This window comes from Humulus lupulus, chromosome 8, assembly GCF_963169125.1.
Source record: "Humulus lupulus chromosome 8, drHumLupu1.1, whole genome shotgun sequence".
Taxonomy (NCBI): Eukaryota; Viridiplantae; Streptophyta; class Magnoliopsida; order Rosales; family Cannabaceae; genus Humulus; species Humulus lupulus.
The window spans coordinates 82,610,749-82,632,925 of NC_084800.1; the positions used below are offsets into that span (position 1 = coordinate 82,610,749).

The 22,177-nt window shown below is 36.0% G+C and overlaps 2 protein-coding genes and 1 non-coding gene across 5 annotated transcripts; 1 reads left to right on the top strand and 2 right to left on the bottom strand.

The window, feature by feature from the left end:
• Positions 1-9,588: 9,588 nt before the first annotated feature.
• Positions 9,589-11,953, bottom strand: LOC133797960 (heat stress transcription factor B-2a-like). Its single transcript, XM_062236105.1, has 2 exons — positions 11,483-11,953; positions 9,589-10,048 (listed from the first exon to the last, which is right to left on the bottom strand). The coding sequence occupies exons 1-2, from the start codon at positions 11,861-11,863 to the stop codon at positions 9,704-9,706; spliced, it is 726 nt and encodes a 241-aa protein (XP_062092089.1). The 5' UTR covers positions 11,864-11,953; the 3' UTR covers positions 9,589-9,703.
• Positions 11,954-13,398: 1,445 nt separating this feature from the next.
• TRNAV-UAC (transfer RNA valine (anticodon UAC)) lies at positions 13,399-13,471 on the top strand. The gene has a single exon. It is a non-coding gene; the product is annotated as a tRNA-Val (tRNA).
• A 1,036-nt stretch (positions 13,472-14,507) lies between these two features.
• LOC133797961 (uncharacterized) lies at positions 14,508-17,399 on the bottom strand. Of its 3 annotated transcripts, none has more exons than XM_062236107.1 (4): positions 17,173-17,399; positions 16,945-16,980; positions 15,557-16,859; positions 14,508-14,812 (listed from the first exon to the last, which is right to left on the bottom strand). In XM_062236107.1, exons 3-4 carry the CDS (start codon positions 16,741-16,743, stop codon positions 14,698-14,700), a joined length of 1,302 nt encoding a protein of 433 aa, XP_062092091.1. In that variant the 5' UTR covers positions 16,744-16,859; positions 16,945-16,980; positions 17,173-17,399; the 3' UTR covers positions 14,508-14,697. The 3 variants fall into 3 exon arrangements, with proteins under 3 accessions (XP_062092091.1, XP_062092092.1, XP_062092090.1); XM_062236108.1 differs by having other exon boundaries at positions 16,945-16,985; XM_062236106.1 differs by lacking the exon at positions 16,945-16,980.
• Positions 17,400-22,177: the final 4,778 nt, after the last annotated feature.

Here is a 22,177-nt window from a genome sequence, read left to right on the forward strand (position 1 = left end):
ATCACCACCTAAGCTCTTCACTCAAGGCTGGATGAGCTTTTCTTTCCCTTTACCTGCACCACATAGCACCCATGAGCCAAAGCCCAGCAAGAAAACACAGTATTGTATATAAACATTATCAAATGATTATCATTATAATCACACAGAGCTTATAGCTCTTAAACAGATGCGTGTATATCACTTGAGGCTCTAGAAAACCATACTGAGTAACTAACAAGCAAGTCACTAATTTAAACAGAAGAGTGGCTGCTAGGTAAGCCACTAGCCTTAAACAGATGAGTGACTAATGGGTAAGTCACACAAGCGCTTATAGTATTCATCGAACTTGAGGTCGGTCCGGCATTAATGCTCTTTGAGTCATTCAATGCAGTTATCGATTAGATCTAATCTTTATTGGCTTGCGTTGAACACGCTAAAGCCATCCTGACTAATGAGTCAGCTCTATGTGACCAATGCCCAGTACCACTGCCGAACCTGACTAATGAGTCACAGCTTCACAGTTGATACTGACACCTATGCCAATTCTTACTAATGAGTCAGTACCATGCACAAGTGAGCAAGATTTGCTAAGCATTCAATAATCAATCCATGTCCACATTTACTCAATCTACATGCTTCATGAACAACCATGCATGTCACGTATGGGGTGCAGTTTTCTTACCACTGGTTCGAGCGAGAAATAATATAAGAACGACCCTTGAGAACGATCAACCTTTAGATTCCTTAGCGGTTACCTAATCATAACCAATTAGAAACCATTAATAATGTAAATCAATGAATAGTTCACAATCTAAACCACACTCTCGGGATCAATCCCTCACTCTCGGGACTCTTAAACTACTCAAAAGGGGTAAAGGAACCAACCCCCGAGCCTTAAAAACCATCCCGAGCCCTAAAAACAACACATCCTGAAACTGACCTAGCGCCTAGGCGCTGCCCCAGAAACAGAGAGGGCTACTCTCTGCCCTGCATAGCACTGGGGTGCTAGGACTGGCGCTGGGGCGCCAGCTTCAGACCAGCAGCTCCACTAGCTTTCCCTCCTTGCGATTCCCCTTGAAACCAACTTTCCAAACCAATCCCAAACCTTACCAAAACATCCAATTCAACTCCTAAACTTCACCTACATCACCCCCTCATCAAAATCCAATGAATCTTACACAAAAACTCCTATTGATTCCAACTATCCACATCAAAATCAAGAGCTGAAACTAACAACCAAAACAGAGCATACATGGAAACTAGTTGCTAAAAATTTACCTCAAATTCAAGTTGTGGTGCTCTTCAATGGTGGAACACTCTCCCAAACTCCCAAGGCCTACTTCCCAAGCTCAAATCCTCAACAAGATCACAAAAATTCACAAAGGAGATGGAGGAAGGAGAAGGTACGGGTAAGCTCCAAACTTGCTCTGTTTTCTCTTCAATTTTAAAGCTTAACTTAGTTTATATCTATCCTAGGGGTAAAAAGACCATTATACCCCTAGGTCAATTAAAGATTTCTAAAGGCTCCCAAGGGCAAATTTGACATTTCCAACCTATCTCGTTAATCATAATTAACACTCTCCAATTCCCGCTATTCTCGATAATCCCAAACACCAATAATTCATATCACGTTACCCTTTAACTCCCGGTAACGCTCTAATCATTAAAAACACCCCGAGACTCATCCCGAGCCTCGAATTTAATCCCGTTATGACTAAACCGCTACTTAATATTCAAAGATCGTCTCATGCCGAATAGCTCGAACAAATCCACATTATAATGTGGCCTTAACAATATATCACCAACATGCATGCAAATATACAATTACGCCCTCAACGGGCTAAATTACCAAAATACCCCTGTCATGAAATGTGGACCCACATGCATGCATTTAACATCATATTATAATATAATTAACATAAACATGCATTTTATCAATTAATGGCATAATTAAACAAGTATGGCCCTCCCGGCCTACTATTCCCGCCATTAAACCTTATCGGAGAATTCGGGGCATTACAACTATCCCCTCCTTACAGAAATTTCGACCTCGAAATTTACCTGAACAGCTCGGGATACTGACTCTGCATATCCGACTCTAGCTCCCAGGTCGCTCCCTTGACCTTGCATTTCCTCCACAATACCTTAACCAAAGGTATCGTCTTATTCTTGAGGACCTTATCTTTTCTATCGAGTATCTGAACTGGCTGCTCCTCAAAGGAGAGATCTGGCTCAAGCTCCAAATCTTCATAACTCAGAATATGACTCACATCGGATACATACCTCCGAAGAGCTGAGACATGAAATACATTATGCACGACCGACAACGCCGGAGGAAAAGCCAATCTGTAAGCCACCTGACCAATCCTCTCAAGGATCTCAAATGGACCTACAAATCTAGGACTCAACTTGCCTTTCTTCCCAAACCTTCTCACCCCTTTCCATGGCAAGACTCTAAGGAAAACATAGTCTCCTACCTGGAACTCCACGTTCCTGCGCTTGGGATCTGCATAGCTCTTCTGTCTACTCTAAGAAGTAAGCATCCGAGCTCTAATCTTCTCAATGGCCTCACTGGTCCTCTGAACTGCCTCAGGACCTATGTATCTCCTTTTACCTATCTCATCCCAATGAATGGGAGATCTGCATTTCCTACCATACAGCATCTCATAAGGTGCAACTCCAATGGTAGACTGATAACTGTTATTGTAGGAGAACTCTATCAAAAGCAGATACTTACTCCAAGATCCACCAAAGTCCAGCACACATGCTCTCAACATGTCTTCCAAAATTTGGATCGTCCTCTCAGATTGCCCATTTGTCTGAGGATGATAAGTTGTACTGAACTTCAGCTGTGTCCCCATGGCTTTCTGAAAACTCCCCCAAAACTTGGAAGTAAAAGTAGGGTCCCGATCTGACACGATCGACCTAGGTTCTCCATGGAGACGCACGATCTCTCTCACATAGAGATCTACATACTAGTCAACTGTATAGGTAGTCCTCACTGGCAAGAAGTGAGCTGACTTGGTGTAGCGATCCACTATCACCCAAATAGAATCATGCTGACCAACTGTCCTGGGTAAGCCCACCACAAAATCCATTGTGATGTCTTCCCACTTCCACTCTGGGATATCCAGAGGCTGCAATAACCCTGCCGGCCTCTGATGCTCAGCCTTGACCTGTTGACATGTCAAACACTTAGCCACATACTCTACTACATCTCTCTTCATCCCTGGCCACCAATACAACGATCTCACATCTTGATACATCTTCGTGGTGCCTGGATGCAAAGAGTAAGGTGTAGTATGAGATTCATCCAGAATCTCTCGCCTCAAAGCAGTGTCTAACGGAACACATATTCGCCCCTTGTATCTCAACAAGCCTAACTCAGACACTGTATAATCTCTGGATACTCCAGCCAGAACATCCTCTCTGATCTTGATCAGCTGTGGATCACTCAGCTGACCTTCCTTGATCCTCTCCAACAGCATAGACTGTAGCGTAAAGTTAGCCAACTGGCCCACCAGCAACTCTATCCCAACTCGGGTCATATCATCTGCTAACTCTCTGGCTATCAGCCTCATACCATGAATCTGTCCCGGACCCTTCCGGCTTAAGGCATCAGTTACCACGTTGGCCTTTCCTGGATGATACAGGATCTCACAATCATAATCCTTTACTAACTCCAGCCAACGTCCTTGCCTCATATTTAAGTCTTTCTGGGTGAAGAAGTACTTCAGGCTCTTGTGGTCTGAAGTAAAAACCACAGCCGCCAACTCTAAATCATGAGTAGGATATATCTTTTCATACTCCTTCAACTGACGAGAAGCATAAGCTATTACCTTCTCTGATTGCATCAGAACACATGCCAAACCCTGATGAGAAGCATCGCAATAAATCACAAACTTCTCCTGATCTGTCGGAAGACTCAGAATCGGAGCTGTAATCAACCTCTGCTTCAGTTCCTGGAAGCTGTTCTCACATTTATCTGACCACACAAATTTCCGACTCTTGCGTGTCAGCTCAGTCAAAGCACTAGCAATCATTGAGAACCCTTCCATGAAACGCCTATAATAACCTGCCAATCCAAGGAAACTTCTAACCTCAAAAGCATTCTTTGGCCTTGGCCAATCTCTGACCGCTTCGATCTTTGTTGGATCTACCTTAATCCCCTCCTTACTGACAATATGCCCAAGAAAGGATACATGAGACAACCAGAACTCACACTTCTTGAATTTAGCAAACAATCTGTGTTCCCTCAGTCTCTGTAGAACCAACCTCAGATGCTGCTCATGCTCTGACTTAGTCTGAGAATATACCAGAATACCATCAATGAAGACAATCACAAACTGGTCTAAATAATCCTTGAACACTCTGTTCATCATATCCATAAAAGCAGTAGGGGCATTAGTCAATCCAAAAGACATAACTAGGAACTCATAATGCCCAAACCTGGTACGAAAAGCAGTCTTCGGTATGTCTTCTTCCTTGACCCTCAACTGATGATAACCAGAACGAAGGTCGATATTAGAGAATACCTTCTTACCTTGCAACTGATCAAACAGATCATCTATCCTTGGCAAAGGATACTTGTTCTTAATTGTTAGCTTATTTAGTTCTCTGTAATCAATACACATTCTCAGAGAACCATTCTTCTTCTTCACAAACAGAACCGACGCACCCCAAGGTGAGAAACTAGGTCTGATAAAACCCAAATCTAACAGCTCTTACAACTGTACTTTTAATTCTTTTAACTCAGCTGGGGCCATTCTATAAGGCGCTCTAGACACTGGCTACGTCCCTAGTGCCAGTTCTATCACGAACTCAATTTCTCTATGTGGTGGCAACCCTGGAAAATCTTCTGGAAATACATCTAGGAACTCATAGACAAGTCTAGTCTCTTCTGGTCTCATTGGCATGACCTAAGTGGTATCAACCACACTGGCTAAGAATCCAATGCAACCTCTTTGTAATAAATCCCTAGCCCTCAACACAGAAATCATAGGAATGTGAGGTCCATGCACAGCACCAACAAACACAAAAGGATCTTCACCTTCAGGCTCAAAGGTGACCATCTTCCTTCTGCAACCAATGGTTGCCCCATACTTTGCCAACCAATCCATACCCAATATCATGTCGAAGTCAGTCATAACCAACCCTATCAAGTCCACTGACAACTCTCTGCCTTCCACTGTCAGTGGCAAGGATCTGACCCATCTCCTGGATACCACTAACTCTCCAGTGGGTAACAAAGTACCAAACCCCACAGCATAAAAATCACAGGGTCTACACAGTCTATCACATAGAGCTGACTCATTAGTCAGGACGGCTTTAGCGTGTTCAACGCAAGCCAATAAAGATTAGATCTAATCGATAACTGCATTGAATGACTCAAAGAGCATTAATGCCGGACCGACCTCAAGTTCGATGAATACTATAAGTGCTTGTGTGACTTACCCATTAGTCACTCATCTGTTTAAGGCTAGTGGCTTACCTAGCAGCCACTCTTCTGTTTAAATTAGTGACTTGCTTGTCAGTTACTCAGTATGGTTTTCTTGAACCTCAAGTGATATTCACTCATCTGTTTAAGAGCTATAAGCTCTGTGTGATTATAATGATAATCATTTGATAATGTTTATATACAATACTGTGTTTTCTTGCTGGGCTTTGGCTCATGGGTGCTATGTGGTGCAGGTAAAGGGAAAGAAAATCTCACCCAGCCTTGAGTGGAGAGCTTAGGTGGTGATGTGTACATATGCGGCCACTTGACCACCACGGCCAAGGAGTTCTCAAAGGAACTAGGGGGTTTACCCTATTTTTGCTTCTTAGGTCGGCGAGTTTGTAAATTTGAATCAGTAATGACCATTTTGAGTTGTAAATAACTTATAAAAGTGTTTTGATAGGCCCATGAACAGTTTTATGTATTAAATAAAATATATCCTTTCTTTTTTATTGTTTTTCCACCTTAGCCTGTTAATAACACCTAGAAGCACGTTTTTAACCAAAGAACTCAGGTAACGAGTTAAATTTTCGGTTCACCGATCACCGTAACTGTTCTAAGGTAACCAGGGCATTACACATACTCACCTGTCACTAGAATAACATCTATTTGTGTGCTTATTGCTTTAGCTTCTTTACATGATCTTGTTGTGCACCAAATGGATGTTAAAACTGATTTTTTAAATGGTGAATTAGAAGAAGAGATTTACACAGACCAACCTGAGGGATTTGTGATCCATGGTCAAGAACATAAAGTGTGCAAATTAGATAAATCTCTGTATGGTTTGAAACAGGCGCCTAAGCAATGGCATGAAAAGTTTGACAATCTAGTTATCTCACATGGTTTTAAAGTGAATGAAAGTGACAAATGCATTTATTATAAATCTAATAATGACATTTGCACCATCATATGTTTATATGTGGATGACTTGCTTATTTTTGGTTCAAACTTGCATGTCGTAAATGATGTGAAATCTGTGCTATGTGAAAATTTTGACATGAAAGATCTAGGAGAAGCGAATGTGATCCTTGGTATAAAGATCACTAGGTCTGAAAAGGGAATTTCTTTGGATCAATCTCATTACATTGAGAAGATTTTAAAGAAATACAATTACTTTAACTGTAAACCTACGTGTACACCCTATGATCCCAGTGTAAAGCTTTTTAAGAACACTGGTGGTGGTGTAAGACAAACAGAGTATGCGAGCATCATTGGAAGTCTTAGATATGCCACTGATTGTACTAGACCCGACATTTCCTATGTTGTGGGACTATTGTGCAGGTTTACTAGTAGACTAGTGTTGAGCATTGGCATGCTATAGAAAGGGTCATGAGGTACCTTAAGAGAACTATGAACCTTGGATTGCATTATCATAAGTTTCCCGCTGTCCTTGAAGGATACAGCGATGCTGACTAGATCACCTTGTCAGATGACTCCAAGGCAACCAACGACTATATTTTTAGCATAGCTGGTGGAGCTGTTTCATGGAAGTCTAAGAAACAGACTATTCTGGCTCAATCTACAATGGAGTCAGAAATGATAGCACTAGCTATTGCTAGTGAAGAAGTAGGATGGTTGAGAGGCCTGCTAGCTGAAATCCCTTTATGGGAAAAACTGATACCAGCTATGTTGATCCATTGTGATAGTACCGCGGCTATTGCAAAAATTCAGAACCGTTATTACAATGGTAAAAGACATCAGATTCGACGTAAGCACAGTACTGTTAGAGAGTTCCTCTCTACATGAACTGTAAGAGTGGATCATATACGCACTGATGAAAATTTAGCTGATCCTTTGACAAAAGGATTAGCTAGAGAGAAAGTCCTTAAAACATCAAAAGGAATGAGACTATTTCCCTTAGAATGATGAGTCACACATGATGGTAACCCGAGCTATAGACTAGAGATCCCAAGAAATAGGTTCAATGGGTAATAACAAGATATGATGTGATATGAGATAGATCATGCTATTACTTAAAATTAACTTGAAGCATGAATTCCTGAAGCGACATAAGGATGAGATAATAGAAACTCTTAATGAGATCTATACTCTATGTGGAGTGGAGTATCGAGCTACAAGAGTACTCTTGATAGACTCACCTACGTGAATGTGGAAGTGGGGCCGCTTCCTATGAAATTGGGCAAATTTCTAGAGCGTTCACTATACTGGGATAGACGTGCATGTCAATTAAAGCACGGGCTTTTGGACTACACCCTAGAAAGATTGTGTGTGGTTCCATGTTAGAGATAGAGTTCAAGACTATGTGTCACTCTAGTATATTCTAAATTGCATTCACTATGCAAAGGTTCAAGTCGAAAGATACATTTGTTTATGCTCAATCTTATTGTTTTTAGGTTACTGCTCGATGAAAAATATATTTTTTTAATAATTCAAATGGGGGATTGTTGGAACTTATCAATATAAGTGTGAATTGTTAAAAAATAGAAAATGTGATTTATTGTCTCCCTAGAGGAAGAGTCTCACATTGCTTTAAAATACTCATTTGTAAGGGTATATAAATAGTGGACTTGAGTATTGGGGTTGTGCCCCAAGGGGTACCCACTTTTGTGGAAAGAGGGGGAGTCACACAAAGGCTCACCTGAGCACCACAAGCGCGCGCCGCCGTCCATCCGATCGAGCCGAGCTTAGTTGGCTGGTTGGTGTGGTGTGCACCTTATTATTTTTTGAAAAAAATTGTTTATTAAGTATTATTTTATTTAATAAAAACGTAATTAATTTTTAGTAAAACTGAATACTTTTTCTCTTTCAGTTTTTTCAGGGATCCAACTTCATCTCCCACGTTTTAATAAAATGTTTTTTTTTCCGTTAATTGAGATCCACTTTTTCTTTAAAAAAGTGTGCGATTATTTTCAGAAAGATAGCTCTCAATATTTTTTCGATCAGAAAATTGCACTGAATTTTATCGATTCCGAGCAGTTGCATTCTTAAGGGTGTGGTAAACGACAGTTCTCTACGGTGCAGTGGAGGTCCGATACAGTGTATTGACTAGGTTGTTTTATCCTGGGGACGACGGGGCTGATAGTCTGCTTGCACATCTCTGGGCAGTGCTGCGAACGTCTTAAAGAGAGCAACCTAGTCTGCGACTCAACCTAGATTATTAATTGATAATTTCGTTCCTATTTTTTATTTCTGCAACAAATATCTCAACAAAGAGATATATAAATGAAAACTAACAAAACATATCATTTTAATTGGTTAAATTATTAAATTCATCATAAGTTTTTAAAATTACAAATATTTCATTAGATTTCAGTTTATAAACAAAACACATCATTAAGTCAAACAATTGTTAAATTTAAACAAGCAGGCAACAAAAACACGCTTAGTGGATATTTGCTTGAGAGTAGATTAAGTTTAAATTGACTTTCAAAAGTAGAATTTTCTAATTTTCAAAAGTTCATTAATTTAACCCAAAGAGTTTTTTTTTTCATAAGAAAAAAATTAGTTATTTTCTCATACATAAATACTATATTAATTATATGTTAAATATTGCTGCAATTTTTAATAAAAAAATATTTGTGATTTTTGAGTCACTTGGCAAAAATATTTTTGTTGCGGTTTACTTTATTAATTTTTAAAAGAATATTTTTTTTATGCATCCTCTTACTTTTTCCTTCATTGAATGATCCATAGTTTTCTTCCAAAAAAAAAAATTATTTATCTTTTGGTATACTTTACATCACTTTCATATTCGTTTTCATGAAAATTTAATATAACATTGAATTCCGCATCGTATGGAGCAGGATGACTAGTATGAAATTTACTAATAATAAATAGTCAAGAAGCAGCACTTGATGTTATAGTCAATAACTAGTAAGTAGATCTGTGAAGACTACTAATGGGTAGGAAAAAAGAAAAAATCCACTGACCCATAATAAGCTTTTGTAGGAAAATTTCCAATCAAAATTCCATTTGAACGATCTTGCTCTGAAAAGGGTATCGCTTGTTTTATTCCATAGTCCAACCATAGCTCATAAAGAAAAATTAATTAACTATTTAATTTGGACTCATTTATCTTTAGAATTGAAAAGCATACTATATAAATATATATATGTATGTATGTAAAAAAAAAGACATAATGAAGAATTAAATTAAACTTAGAGACCACATCATAACTTAGAATAATAACAAAAATGCACAAGTACACAACACTTTTTTGTTTTGGGCTTGACCAATTAATACACACATACACCAAATTGAACCTAATTAACAAAAACCCTTAAACTTATTGTCCCCCATGTAGTGACCAAGACATTCCAACAACTTATCCTCTAATGCTTTGAATTGTGCAATTTGTGTTTGCAATTCTAATTTCTCCTTCATTAGATTCTTGTTCTCCTCAGCCATGAGTTGCAACCGGCTATTTTCCTCGGCTGTGGTGGTGGCGGTGGCAGTGGCGGCCGTGTTCTCATCGGATGATGGCTTTAGAAAGGCTGGAAAGACGCTTGGTTCGCATTTTTTTCGTGTGATCTCCACCAACATGTGCTTGCACCCCTTGTGGAATTTCTCATGCTTGAATTCCCATCTCTTGGATGAAGTTTTCTTGAATCCCTATAGCTTAAATGCTTTAGAGAGTTAGCATATTTTTTCAAAAAATATATATTTATTTGTTAGGGCTATTACACTTGTACGTGAAAACATAAATTAATATATATATATATATATATAGCACATGACATGTTGCTACACTTTCCTACTTTTGACCTTTTTGGTTTGAAAAACTTCACGCACACACACATATATATATATATATATATAAAATATAGAAAATTCTAGCTGTTAGATAGAGGGTCTTTGTCTAAGTAAATAAAAATAAAGGTCATTGAGATTTATCAATGATATTCCTAACTTCACACACCCAAACAAAAATGGTATATATAAATATATTTATATATATGTATGTGGCTCACTTTCACATAAATTTTTATTACAAAAAAATAGCATTTTGCTAATTAGTTTTATATTAATTAGACACATGTGTATATACTAATAATTAATGGAGCAAAATATATATTACTATTCTCTTCACTTGTCAACTAGTGGCGATTAATATAATATTCAAATTTTACATCAGCTTTTAAATGATATTACACATTGGATGAAATTAGATCATGCTAATACTATATATTTATAATATGGATGAAATACCATATATATATATATACTATATATTTGTGTAAAAAAAATTATCAATAGTGGCAACTTTATCTCTTACTCTCCTTTTTTTTTCCAAACCTTTATTTCATATGATGAGCACAACTATATTGACCAACGACTATTAATTCTTGCCATGCATGTTTTATTTTTGACTGTTTATGTAAACCCTATTGATCAATATACATAACTTCGTATGTAAATAAACCAGTTGTATGTAGATCTTCCATTAATGGCTGGGTATAATTCATCTAAATCATACTTCTTAATGCTATTATTTTATCTCAAATCACTTTCTTAATTTCATAATCTTTTATAAAGTAATTTTACAATATGCACTTGATATCTTAGTTGTACACCTTATAATTTTGAAAAGTAATAATTAGAAAGAAAAAAAAAACTCATTTTACCAAACTCCACTGAAACGTTAATACATAAACTAAACACAAATAAAACATTATACATTTTTAGATCCTGTAATTTATCTCATTACTTGTTTGGACCCTGTGTTTTGATAAATTACTTTTTGGATCTTATATTTTTTAAAATAGTTCAAATAGACCCCCCAAACCCGATTTCGATCAAAAAATTTTGAACTAAAATTATAAATAATTCATCAAACTAACAACTCAGAATAAATATACAGTCATTCTGCTTAAGAACTGTATTGTTATACTCAATTTTTTGTTCATCAAAATCAGGTTTAGGATTATATTTGAATTAGCTTACAAAATACAGAATTTAAAAATTAATTTATCAAAACACAAGATCCAAACAGGTAATGAGACAAAACACATTATCGGAAAAATATAAATGAATAAGATGACTCACATAGGTATTGAGCTGGCGAATGAAGCTGGAAAAATTGTTGTGCTTGAAATACTTGGGAAGCAATAGCTCAGAAAACTCAGCAGGAGACCAAACTACGAAGCCATTGCCTTCTCCATTCCAAGAAACTATATTTGATGATCTCATAGCATTCTCATCATCATCATCACCATTATTATTATCATTATTTAATCCAACGGCTCTGCTTTCTTCTAGCTCCAGTAAATCATACGTCTTCGACAGAAACGGAGCTGGACTACTTTTAACCCTAGTCGACTGCCCTAACCCTAATCCTAGGCCTGAAGAAGAAGAAGCACTACTACTACTCATACCACCACCATTCTTATTCACCACCTCACTGCTTATAACTTCATTCTTAGCCATGTATATATACTATTTATGACCAAATTAACTAGCCAAGTATTATATATACTTAGTTGTCTAGGAAAGTACTAGTGACATTTATAGCAGGGAAGGTGGACTTGACATATATATATATAGGGTGTTTCTGCTGAGTTTCTTAAATATGCCAAGCAGCTTTCTTTAAAGGCTCAAAATATTTCTTTGACAGGAAAAAGATATGGGCTGTGGTAGGGACATGGAAGTTTCATGGTGTTTACATTTGGTAATTAGTCAAATATATTTAATTGATTTTGTTTAGTTAAGCCCAATATATATATATATATATTATATGTTTGTATGAATAGTAGGTGGACACAGTGGGAGATAATTGAATTCATTATGAATTTTAAATATTCATGTTTTGGATTTACGTGCATTGAATTAATACTTGTTCACTATTATTTATTTATTCATTTATTAATAGTGTCTTCCAATCAATTATATTCCCAACAATTCCAGATAAATAATTAATAAAATAAAATAAATCAGATTCAATAATGAAAAGAAAATAATCAAAAAGAAGGGCCGAGAAGTCTGACCAACTTTGGAAGTGTGTAGCTAAACTTTCCATGATGATTAAATTTTGTTTGTTTCCTTATGGTGATTGTGTATTTATGTATCCAATTCACTAACTTTTCCAAATATTGGATTAATGCCCGTGAACTTCAGTTCTTTCCGATTGTTAATCGCCGTGATAAGGTCAGAATTTTAGATTTATTTAAAATATTATTTTTTTCACTTTTTGGAGCTGATTGTACAACTTTATTCAATAAAAAAAATGAAAAGGCTAGACATAGGATTATAGCACCAAATAATTTTCTTTTTTTTTTCCATATAAAAATTACTAGTATATAAATGTAGTTATATATCATGTTAACTGTTGCTTAGCAAAAAAGTAATATTATGTTAATTGTCCACTTACCTAAAAATGAATCACGGGTCTTACAACTACCAAGCAGCACAAGGCACATAAATGAGGGAAAAAAAGTCTAAAACATATCTCAAAAAAGGTTCTTTACCAAGAAATATGTATACTATACATGCCCAAGAGTTGTTGGCAACAAGAATTTGACTACAAATAAAGAAAAGAAAAAGTGGGAGGTTAGGTGTTTACCTGTGGTGTACAATACAAACATGTGCATATATACATATATATGTGATCTGCTATTGCTTAATCTTTTTTCTTGTTCTATTATGGCTCCCTCCCATTAAAGTGTTCCCTTGAAAGAAGAAAAAAATATGACATTTTTGAAAAGTAAATATTGTCTAATTTATATGTCAGCTCTTTGAACTTCGAATTAAGTAAAGTTATTGACAAAAATACAAGTTAGTGTTATGTTAGCTAGAGAGATATAATATATATGTATATAATTTGGTTGGATATTATCATATTAATAATAATATGATTTTTTTCAAAAGATTTCTACCCATATGAGACGTTGTGACGTGGCTGCAGGAAGATTATAAGAAATTATTGTTTTTATCTTAAATTTATTAAATATTAAGTCAAACAACAAGTTGCTGTGGTGTAGTGGTTATCACGTTAGTCTTACACACTAAAGGTCCCCAGTTCGATCCTGGGCAGCAACATTATTTTTTAAAAAATTTATTCACGTGTCTAATATGAGTTCATCCATAGTTTAGCTTCTATATGAGCATGAGGTCCCCAATTCCATGGATAGGAGAAGAGAAGGATGGCAAAGGTGTGGAAAACTTTACATAAATTTATTATTAATTTTAAATGAATGGTTTTACTCTGTTTTTTGTGCATAATTAGCCCAATTGGATAGTTTGGAACTGCGTAACGGCGATTTAGTGGTCTTTGTCTTTGTTGCTATTTGCTCACCTTATGAAGTATTGATTTGTGGTTGTGACTTATCAAGACTATTGTATTGGACTAGATTTTATTTTTATCTTAAATGAAATTAAAAAAAAAAAAAAGCATGTCTTTATATAAATATTTAAACACTCATTATGACATGACACAGAAGCTGTTGTGATTCTCAACAAATTCATTATAAGTATCTCCATTTTCTTTATTAGTTCATATTTTGTTTTAGATTATTTTCCGTTAGTTTTTTTTTATTAAATAAAAGTGTGCACAAAACTGAAAAATCTTCTTTTCGTATGGTGGAATATGGTGTTTTTAGTACTAGTCAAGTGACATAATTGAGAAAGATTACTAGTGAAAAGTTGCTAAAAATCACTTTCAAAAGGTCTATTATGAAAAAGAACACTAGCAACTTTGACACAAGCAAGTGCGTGGCCAATTTGCATCTTACTGCCACGAGCTTGACAGGGCAAGTTATATACTCCGTCTAACCAATGATTAGATTGATTGCACGGCTATTAATCATTCCAAGTAAATAAATTCAAACCACTAGTATATTATATCTAAGAGTGTTACATTTTGGCCTCTTAAGTTATCCAACAACACATGAAGCAGTTTCCATGATTAGTTAACAATACTCGATAATATTTATCAAGTTCAAATTATTAAATTCAAATAAGTAGGACACCAATAACGGTTTGCTACCTACTTGTAGTGTTAGGCATCAGTGGTGCCACTTAACAATTCTCTATATCTAAACCTAATTACATAAAACCCAACCCAAATATATCGGAATTTGTCCCCAAATATGGCAAAATTCAAAGCCATATGCATTTAGCTCTGCCTTTCAATTAAAGATATAAAAATGCAACTTAGAATTAGTGGTCCATATATACCCTTGTTCGAACCCCTTCAAAGGTAAAAATGAAAAGAGTACACGAACATGACAATGCTAAAACCATATAAGGTGTCATTTGCATACATTTCAACGAGATTCCCAGTCTTTCAATTTCTTGCTTCCTTTAGGTTTTGCTATTGGTGCATTCATTCCAGCCATTTTTGCATTGTACTTCGCTCGAAGAGGATCATTGTATGTCCATCTGCAAAATACTCACAAACTCAGATTAAGGGCCGTTTTTGTGCTCCATGAAAGTAACAAGGTTTCATAGATTGATTGATGATCACAAAAGGTCAAAATGAAGAAAAAACAAATGAAAAGTCATGCATGAGAACCAAGTCCATATATGGTAATTGCAACAACATTCTTTAAAGATTAAATAACTACTCAAAGTGAAGGAACGTCTTAATATTTTCTATGCCTCCAAATGTCTTTCAGACGAGATAATAAAACAAAACATTTACACCAGAGAACAGAAAAGTGTATGTGAAAATGACAACTCAAATCATTTATTTCACTCCTTTAGTATGTAAACATGAAAAAAATGGCATTGGATTTGCTAATGAACAGTCCATAGCTGCATTTCATCCAGCAAAGGAAATAGTTGCACACTCACAAGAAACAGAATTTTAATTAATATAAAAAAATAAGCAAAAAAAAAATCTCAAACAATATCAAGGCAAAAACAACAAAAGAATCTCCAATATGCAAACAGATGAAAATTAGAATGAGACGTCAATTTGGTTATCCCCAACCCTCCTTTCCTCAGAGAGAACGAGAGAGCAAAGAATGAAAGAAAGCAATTCCAATGCATGTGATAACACATCCAAAGAAGAATAAGACCCCTAATGCTTTGCTCAGCATATATTGCAATACAAACAGGATTAGTTAAGTTTTCAATAAGAAGAACAAAAGTGAAGATACGCTGAGAGAATCGGGAACTTACGGGTTGTTCCAGTCAGTAGTATCCTCGTTGACAAGATGTGTCCATTTTGTCCTTCCACTACGACCAAAATGTTTGACCTGCATAACTTTAGGCAGTATAGTCTTGTCCATCTTATCTTCTCCAGTTGGAGCAGAGTAATCGCGAGTGTAGATACCATCTGGTCCAGCAGTAGCAGTATGATCATCAGATTGTGATTGAAAGAAAGCTCCCTTGTGGAAATATTTCTGCATGAACCTCCACTTTTGCTTTGACTTGGCAGGAGCTTTTGGATTCTTCCTCTCCCACTCTCTTCTTTCTTCCTCCGTCATGTTTCTCACCCTCTCAATTTCTTCCTTCTCCCTCAACATTGCTTCTCGCTCTTCCCTATCCCTCTTGATCCTAGCTATCTCCCTCACCTTCCATGCTTCATACTCCTCTGCCTCGTTGATTTCATCATCAGTGTCAATATCCGCAATATTTGCCTCCTGTTCTAAACTCTTTTGGATTTCTTCATCCTTCCTGATTTCCTCAACCACAATCTTTTTTGTCTCTCTTTTCCTCTCTTCCAATTTCTTTTTCTTAAGCTCCTCAAGAGCCAGCTCTTCGGCCTCAAGACGCTCACGCTCTGCAACGGTATCCCTCTCTGACTTGGGAACAAAGACAGGTTTTAGCATTGCTATACCAGTGGGCTCTTCGTCTGAATCAGTCTCATACTCGGACTCTTCTTCCTCCTCTTCCTCTACTTCTTCCTCATCCTCTGATGGGAGAAGTGGAGCTTCTTCTTGCTCCCTTTGACGCAGTCTCTCCTTAATCCTCCGTCTTCTTTCTTCTAAAGCATCTTCATCATCTTCCTCCGCATCCAAACCTTCCTGTCTTCTGGCTTCCTCTTCAATTGTTGAAACTATCTCTGCTTGCCGAATACGCCTATGATCAGCTCTCACTTCCTCGCGATTATCTATCCTACTTTCAGCCAAACGACGCAGCCTGGGATCATCTTTCCTCACAGTTTCAGAATACTCCTGTGTTGGAAAAGCTTTTTCCAAGGCAGCTGCCTTGGACATTCTAATATCCCCCTCTTCTTCGACGTCATCTGCCCACTCGGGAGCTTTACCAGGCCAATACCTCTTAACTTTGGTTTGACCGATTTTACCTCTAAGCTTATCCCTGACGGCAATCACAGTATCACTAACACCTGCCGTCACCGACATTGTCGCACACTACAATTACTTCTCTTCTCTTATGAGTACTGGCAACAATGTCCACACAAATTCTAGTCACATTTACCACTCCAAAAACTGCTTAATTCAGAAGCCAACCACAAATCCTGTACCAAAACATCACCAAAAATAATTATGAACATACGTCGGGTTTATCGGGTTTCAGATTAATCCATATCCAAAGATTCTCACTTTATCACCAATAAAACTCCTCACCAACAATAGCAGCTGTACTTATTTCAGAAAAATACAGAAAATATTCAAACAAGAACAATCAAAAATCAGCAAAGAGCAAAATGAAAAACGCTTTAACTTACTGCAAAATTAAGAAAATATTCAAACAACAACAATAAAAAATCAGCAAAGTACATTAAGAAAAACACTCTCACTTACTGCAAAAATAAAAACAATTTAACTTACTGCGAAACAAACAAGAATGCCCGAGGGAGAGAGGAGAAGCTATCGTGATGGTTCAGTGGAGTGGTGCTGCTGCTGCGAGCGCCCAGGGGAGCGCCGAGTGATGCGGCTGTCGCCGAGAGGACACGAGCGCCGAGATCCTAGGAGCGCCGGGAGAACCTGTTGTTGCCGTTGCCGTTGCCGTAGAGAGAGAGAAGTGAGAAGGGGGCTAGGTTTTAGTTTTGGGTAAATAGGGCTTGGAATCACATACTTTACCAATTTTATCTCCAACCTTTCTTTAATTAGATCATTTGCTTTATGTTCGCAAGTCTCTAAATTATATTTTATTAAATAAATCTTAATTTATAAAGATAAAATATTTATAGGATAATATTTTTTTTAAACTCTTTTTTATTATTTTTTTAATACAACTAAATATTCTTTTAAAATATTAAAAAATAAAAAAAAAATTATATTATAACTCTAAAATATTTAATATATTAGTTTACTATTTTTAATAAAAAAAAAAGTTTATATATTTTAAATTTTACGAACATAAAATTTATTTTGGGAGCTTTTACCTATATATTTTTTTATATTTTTATTTAGTGAGAAATAATGATGTTATAGATAAAAGCGCCTTTAATAAATTTTATGTTTCTAAAATTTTAAGTATGTAAAAAAAATTATTAAAAATGATAAACTAATTAATATATAATTGATATATTATATATTTTAGATGTATAATAGAAAATATTTGTATTATTATTATTTCTTAATATTTCAATATATTATTTAGGTTAATGACAAAAAATTATATAGTTTACAATAATTAATTAATAAAGTGTTGGGAGAGAGCGAGATAACAACATCTCAAAATTTATAATCTACACAAAAAATGGATTGACAGAGACTAAGTAAAGATTGAGAAAAATTATGCAAACCCAAGTTGGTGAATGATCTTCTTCAACTTTGATGAACCTTCAAAAACCCATGTAGAACCATCACTTTGAGCAAATCCTTACAACAAAAGCAAAACCACAAATAGGCTTATATACATTTCTTAATGTTGTCCTAATACTTTATTTCCTAGCAACCATTGATGCTTGAGGCCTTTCTAAGAGGAAATGAGAATTGAGATTCAACAAGCCTTAAACTCACAAAGTCAATCACTTTTCTTTATGAGTTTCTTTGAGAAAACTTGAGGTTCTTGGAGCTAGAGAGAGAGGTTAGAGAGAGATTGGAAAGAGTAATCAAGTGTTGACGGTAAGAACTCGTCAACCAAGTTAGATCAAGAACTTTTGGAGTTGTAAAAGAAGTGGACTTTAAACTCACTAAACTTCAGGCAAACTTCCTTACGATTTCTAGAACATCAAATGTAAATGCTCGAATTTAGAATGAAAAATGGAGAGGATGTTGAGTATCTCTTTTCATTAGCAATAACTGGTTACAACATTCTCCAAAAATTTCCCCCCTTCTCAGGTGAAGGGAGGTGATATTTATAGTAGAGCACTATTGGCTCATTGTACATGGTGGTCCCTAGGAACACGACTCTGCATATGCACTCTACAGATTAGGGGTGAGCAACGGTCGGTTTGGGCGGTTTTTTCACAACAAAAAATCCAGAATTCGGTTTTCGGTTCGGATTGGTGCAATCCGAAAACCGACCGAACCAAACCAGTTTAAAAAAAAACCGACCGTTTTGGACCGCGGTTTGGTCGGTTAAACCAACCAAACCGAATTGATTTTTTTTTTTTTTAGTTTTAGTTAAAAAATTAAAAATTTTGGATTGTTGGAATCCATTTTTGTGCGTTTTTAAAACATAAATATATAGAACATAATTACATTTACAAATTTTAAAGTTTGAAACATAATTAAAAGTCCATAAGAGCATAACATAATCTCAAATCACAACACATCATCAAAAGTCTAATACTCCAATATCTATTAGTTCAATCCAAGACACAACCCAATTAAAATTTAAAACCAAAAGACTACAACCACAAATCTCAACACATGATTAAAGTTTAAACTTAAAGTCCATAGTCCATAGTCCATTACAACACAAATTAAATCTAAGTCTAATCGACTACAACAACACAAATCAAGTTCAAATTTCAAAAGAATAGATAGAAAACAAAGTCCAATCCAAAATCCAGCATTCATTCATTTCATGGCCTGCATCAAGCAACCATGACCACCTGCTCATAAGACAAAAGAAAGAATAAAATTATAATGTATATATAACACATGCTACATGGTACTTTTTAGAGAAATAAAGCTACTAAACTACAATCTTAGAATTCAACTAGTTACCTTGAGATTTCAATTGTTCTTATCGGTCCCACTCCCAGACCCACTGCCAAGATTCTCAGGTACATAGGTAATACACGAGCCATCACCTGACAAATATTCAATTAATACAAATAAGCTACAATATATATATATAATATTTCAATTAGAATAAGCTATTAAGTAAATAAATACCTGGAAAAACTTGTTCACATGCCTCTAAACCATCAATCTCATCCATGTATTGTCGAAGCACAACAGGCTCTTCAGACTCACAAGTATACCAATTTTTAGAACAAATCAAAGCCTCCACCATCCTCGGAGATAAGGAACTCCTAAATGAATCTAAGATTCTTCCCCCAGTAGAAAAAGCTGATTCAGATGCTACTGTAGACATCTGAACAGCCAATACATCTTTTGCCATGCGCGCAACTATTGGATACTTGAATCCATTCTGTTTCCACCATCGTAGAATATCAAAGGTAGGATCAAGTTTCTCACGACGATCACTCAAGTAGTATTCAAGATCATCTTCTTCAATATCACCACTAAGTTGTAATTGCCCTTGAAGAAATTATTCTGTAGTGGAATTGATAACAGGCTGAGATGGCTGAGACTGAGATTGAGATGGTTGAGCTTGAGATGACTGAGATGGTTGTTGTTGTTTATAAAAAGCATATAGCTGTGCCAAAGTATTTGTCACCAACTTTATCATTTTTTCAGCCTCACTTGAAGTGTACACAAATTTAAAACCACGATTCACAACCTCTAATTTATACCTTGGATCAAGGATATTGGCAATAAATGTCAACATATTCAGCTTCTCAATCCTTCCCCAGTACTTGTCATACTTTCGTTTCATACTAACTGCCATAGCCCCTAACAAAGTATCAGGATTAGAAGCCATAGTAGTTAAATCAGCTTGAACCTTCAAAATATCTGGAAGGAATAGATTGGATGTGACATATAATGACCCACTAAATCAATTAGTAAGATCATAGAATCTCCTCAAAAAGTCGACAAATACAACTGCTTTTTCCCAGTCTAGGTTGGTTGGTGGGCCATCCATTCTTTCTTCATCAAAGTACTTTGTGTAGTTCGCATCTGCTTCCAAATTCTCAAAAGCCTTCTTGAATTTTATAGCAGATTCTAACATCAAGTAGGTGGAGTTCCACCTAGTAACCACATCCAAGCATAACAAGGCTTTTGATTCAATGTTTGCATCCTTGCAACTTTCTTTAAATCTTTTCAGTCTAGCTGGAGATGACCGGACATATCTCACCGCATTTCGAATGCTTGAAATTGCATCATTCAACTCTTTCAACCCATCATTTACTATCAAATTCAAAATATGAGCTGAACACCTCATATGAAACATTTCGCCATTCAATGGAATGGTATTGTCTTTGTCCAACAAGTGCCCCTTCAATTTTCTAAGAGCAACGTCATTTGAGGAGGCATTGTCAACCGTCACTACAAAAACTGAGGAGATACCCCACTCATTAAGACAATTTATCAACTCTTTCCCCACCAAGTCCCCTTTATGGCTAGGAACTTGAATAAAGTTGATAATTCTCTTCTGCATTTTCCAATTATCATCAACCCAATGTGCAGTCAAACACAAATAACTAATATTCTGGATTGATGTCCAACAATCAGTGGTCAACGACACTCTGTGCTTCACCAAAATCGACTTCAACTCTTTCTTTTGATCTAGAAACGCATTGTAAATATCTCTCGCAACAGTAAATCTTGATGGGAACTGAAATGTGGGAAAGAAATGTTTAATGAGCTTTTGAAATCCTTTTCCGTCCACGTGCCTAAAGGATAACTCATCCATAATGATATATTCGGCGATCACTTTCCTAACAACATTTTGATTAAACCTTAGCGGCAGCCCACTTGAAGCAACTTCTTCTTCATTGCAGGTTGTTGTCTTTTTAGTAAATCTATCCATAGTTGATTGTTGCTTCTTACTTTGCTCAACCCAGTCACTGAAAGGACACTTCTTACATTTTCTCTCCACATGTGCCCATAGTGTGCTAGTCCCATTCAACTTTGTATCAGCCGCATAATCGGTGCCACAATAATTGCAAGCAGCTCTTGGCTTCTTAGGATCACAATCAGGCAACATAGTGTAATGATCCCACACGCTCGATGTTTTCTTTCCAACCCTTTGCTTCTTTTCTGGTCGTTCAACCTCTTTCTCCTTTTCTTTTTCATTATCCTCTTTCTCGGTCTCTTTGTCTTTTTCCTTATCTTGATTTTGTTGATCATTCCTCTTCTTTCGTACGTTCTCTTTTTTCCTTTCCTTCGCTTGTTCTTCTCCATCAGAACTTGACAAATTAGTTTCAGTATACTCCAACCACTCCCCCATCATCCCTTCTAAATTTTCCTCGTTATCCATATTAACGATCTATTTACATATTTATAAACACAATTTCAGCAACAAATATAAAACATAATATGAATGTGCTCATAAAACATAATAAATATAAAACATAATAACAAGACATGATTATTATGATCATTCAAGGACAAGTCATGTATGTAAATAAAGCAGCTATAAACAGAAATTACATTTAAAAGTTATATAAAAAATGAACAAATCATGTATAATCAAAAATACATTTTAAGAGTAAAATATTTTTTTATAAATAATGAGAAGGGCCCCATAGCTGGGTCCGTAAATGTACACATCTATATTATACTACTTGCAATTTCAGTATAGTTTAAT

What these genes read in the sequence shown, in the direction of transcription:
- LOC133797960 (XM_062236105.1), bottom strand. Translation starts at nt 11,863, where the DNA reads ATGGCTAAGAATGAAGTTATAAGCAGTGAGGTGGTGAATAAGAATGGT. An exon ending in TTCGCCAGCTCAATACCTAT is followed by an intron (nt 10,049 to 11,482) that starts GTGAGTCATCTT and finishes TTTAAGCTATAG; the next exon opens with GGATTCAAGAAAACTTCATC.
- LOC133797961 (XM_062236106.1), bottom strand. Translation starts at nt 16,743, where the DNA reads ATGTCGGTGACGGCAGGTGTTAGTGATACTGTGATTGCCGTCAGGGAT. An exon ending in ACTACTGACTGGAACAACCC is followed by an intron (nt 14,813 to 15,556) that starts GTAAGTTCCCGA and finishes AGTATTTTGCAG; the next exon opens with ATGGACATACAATGATCCTC.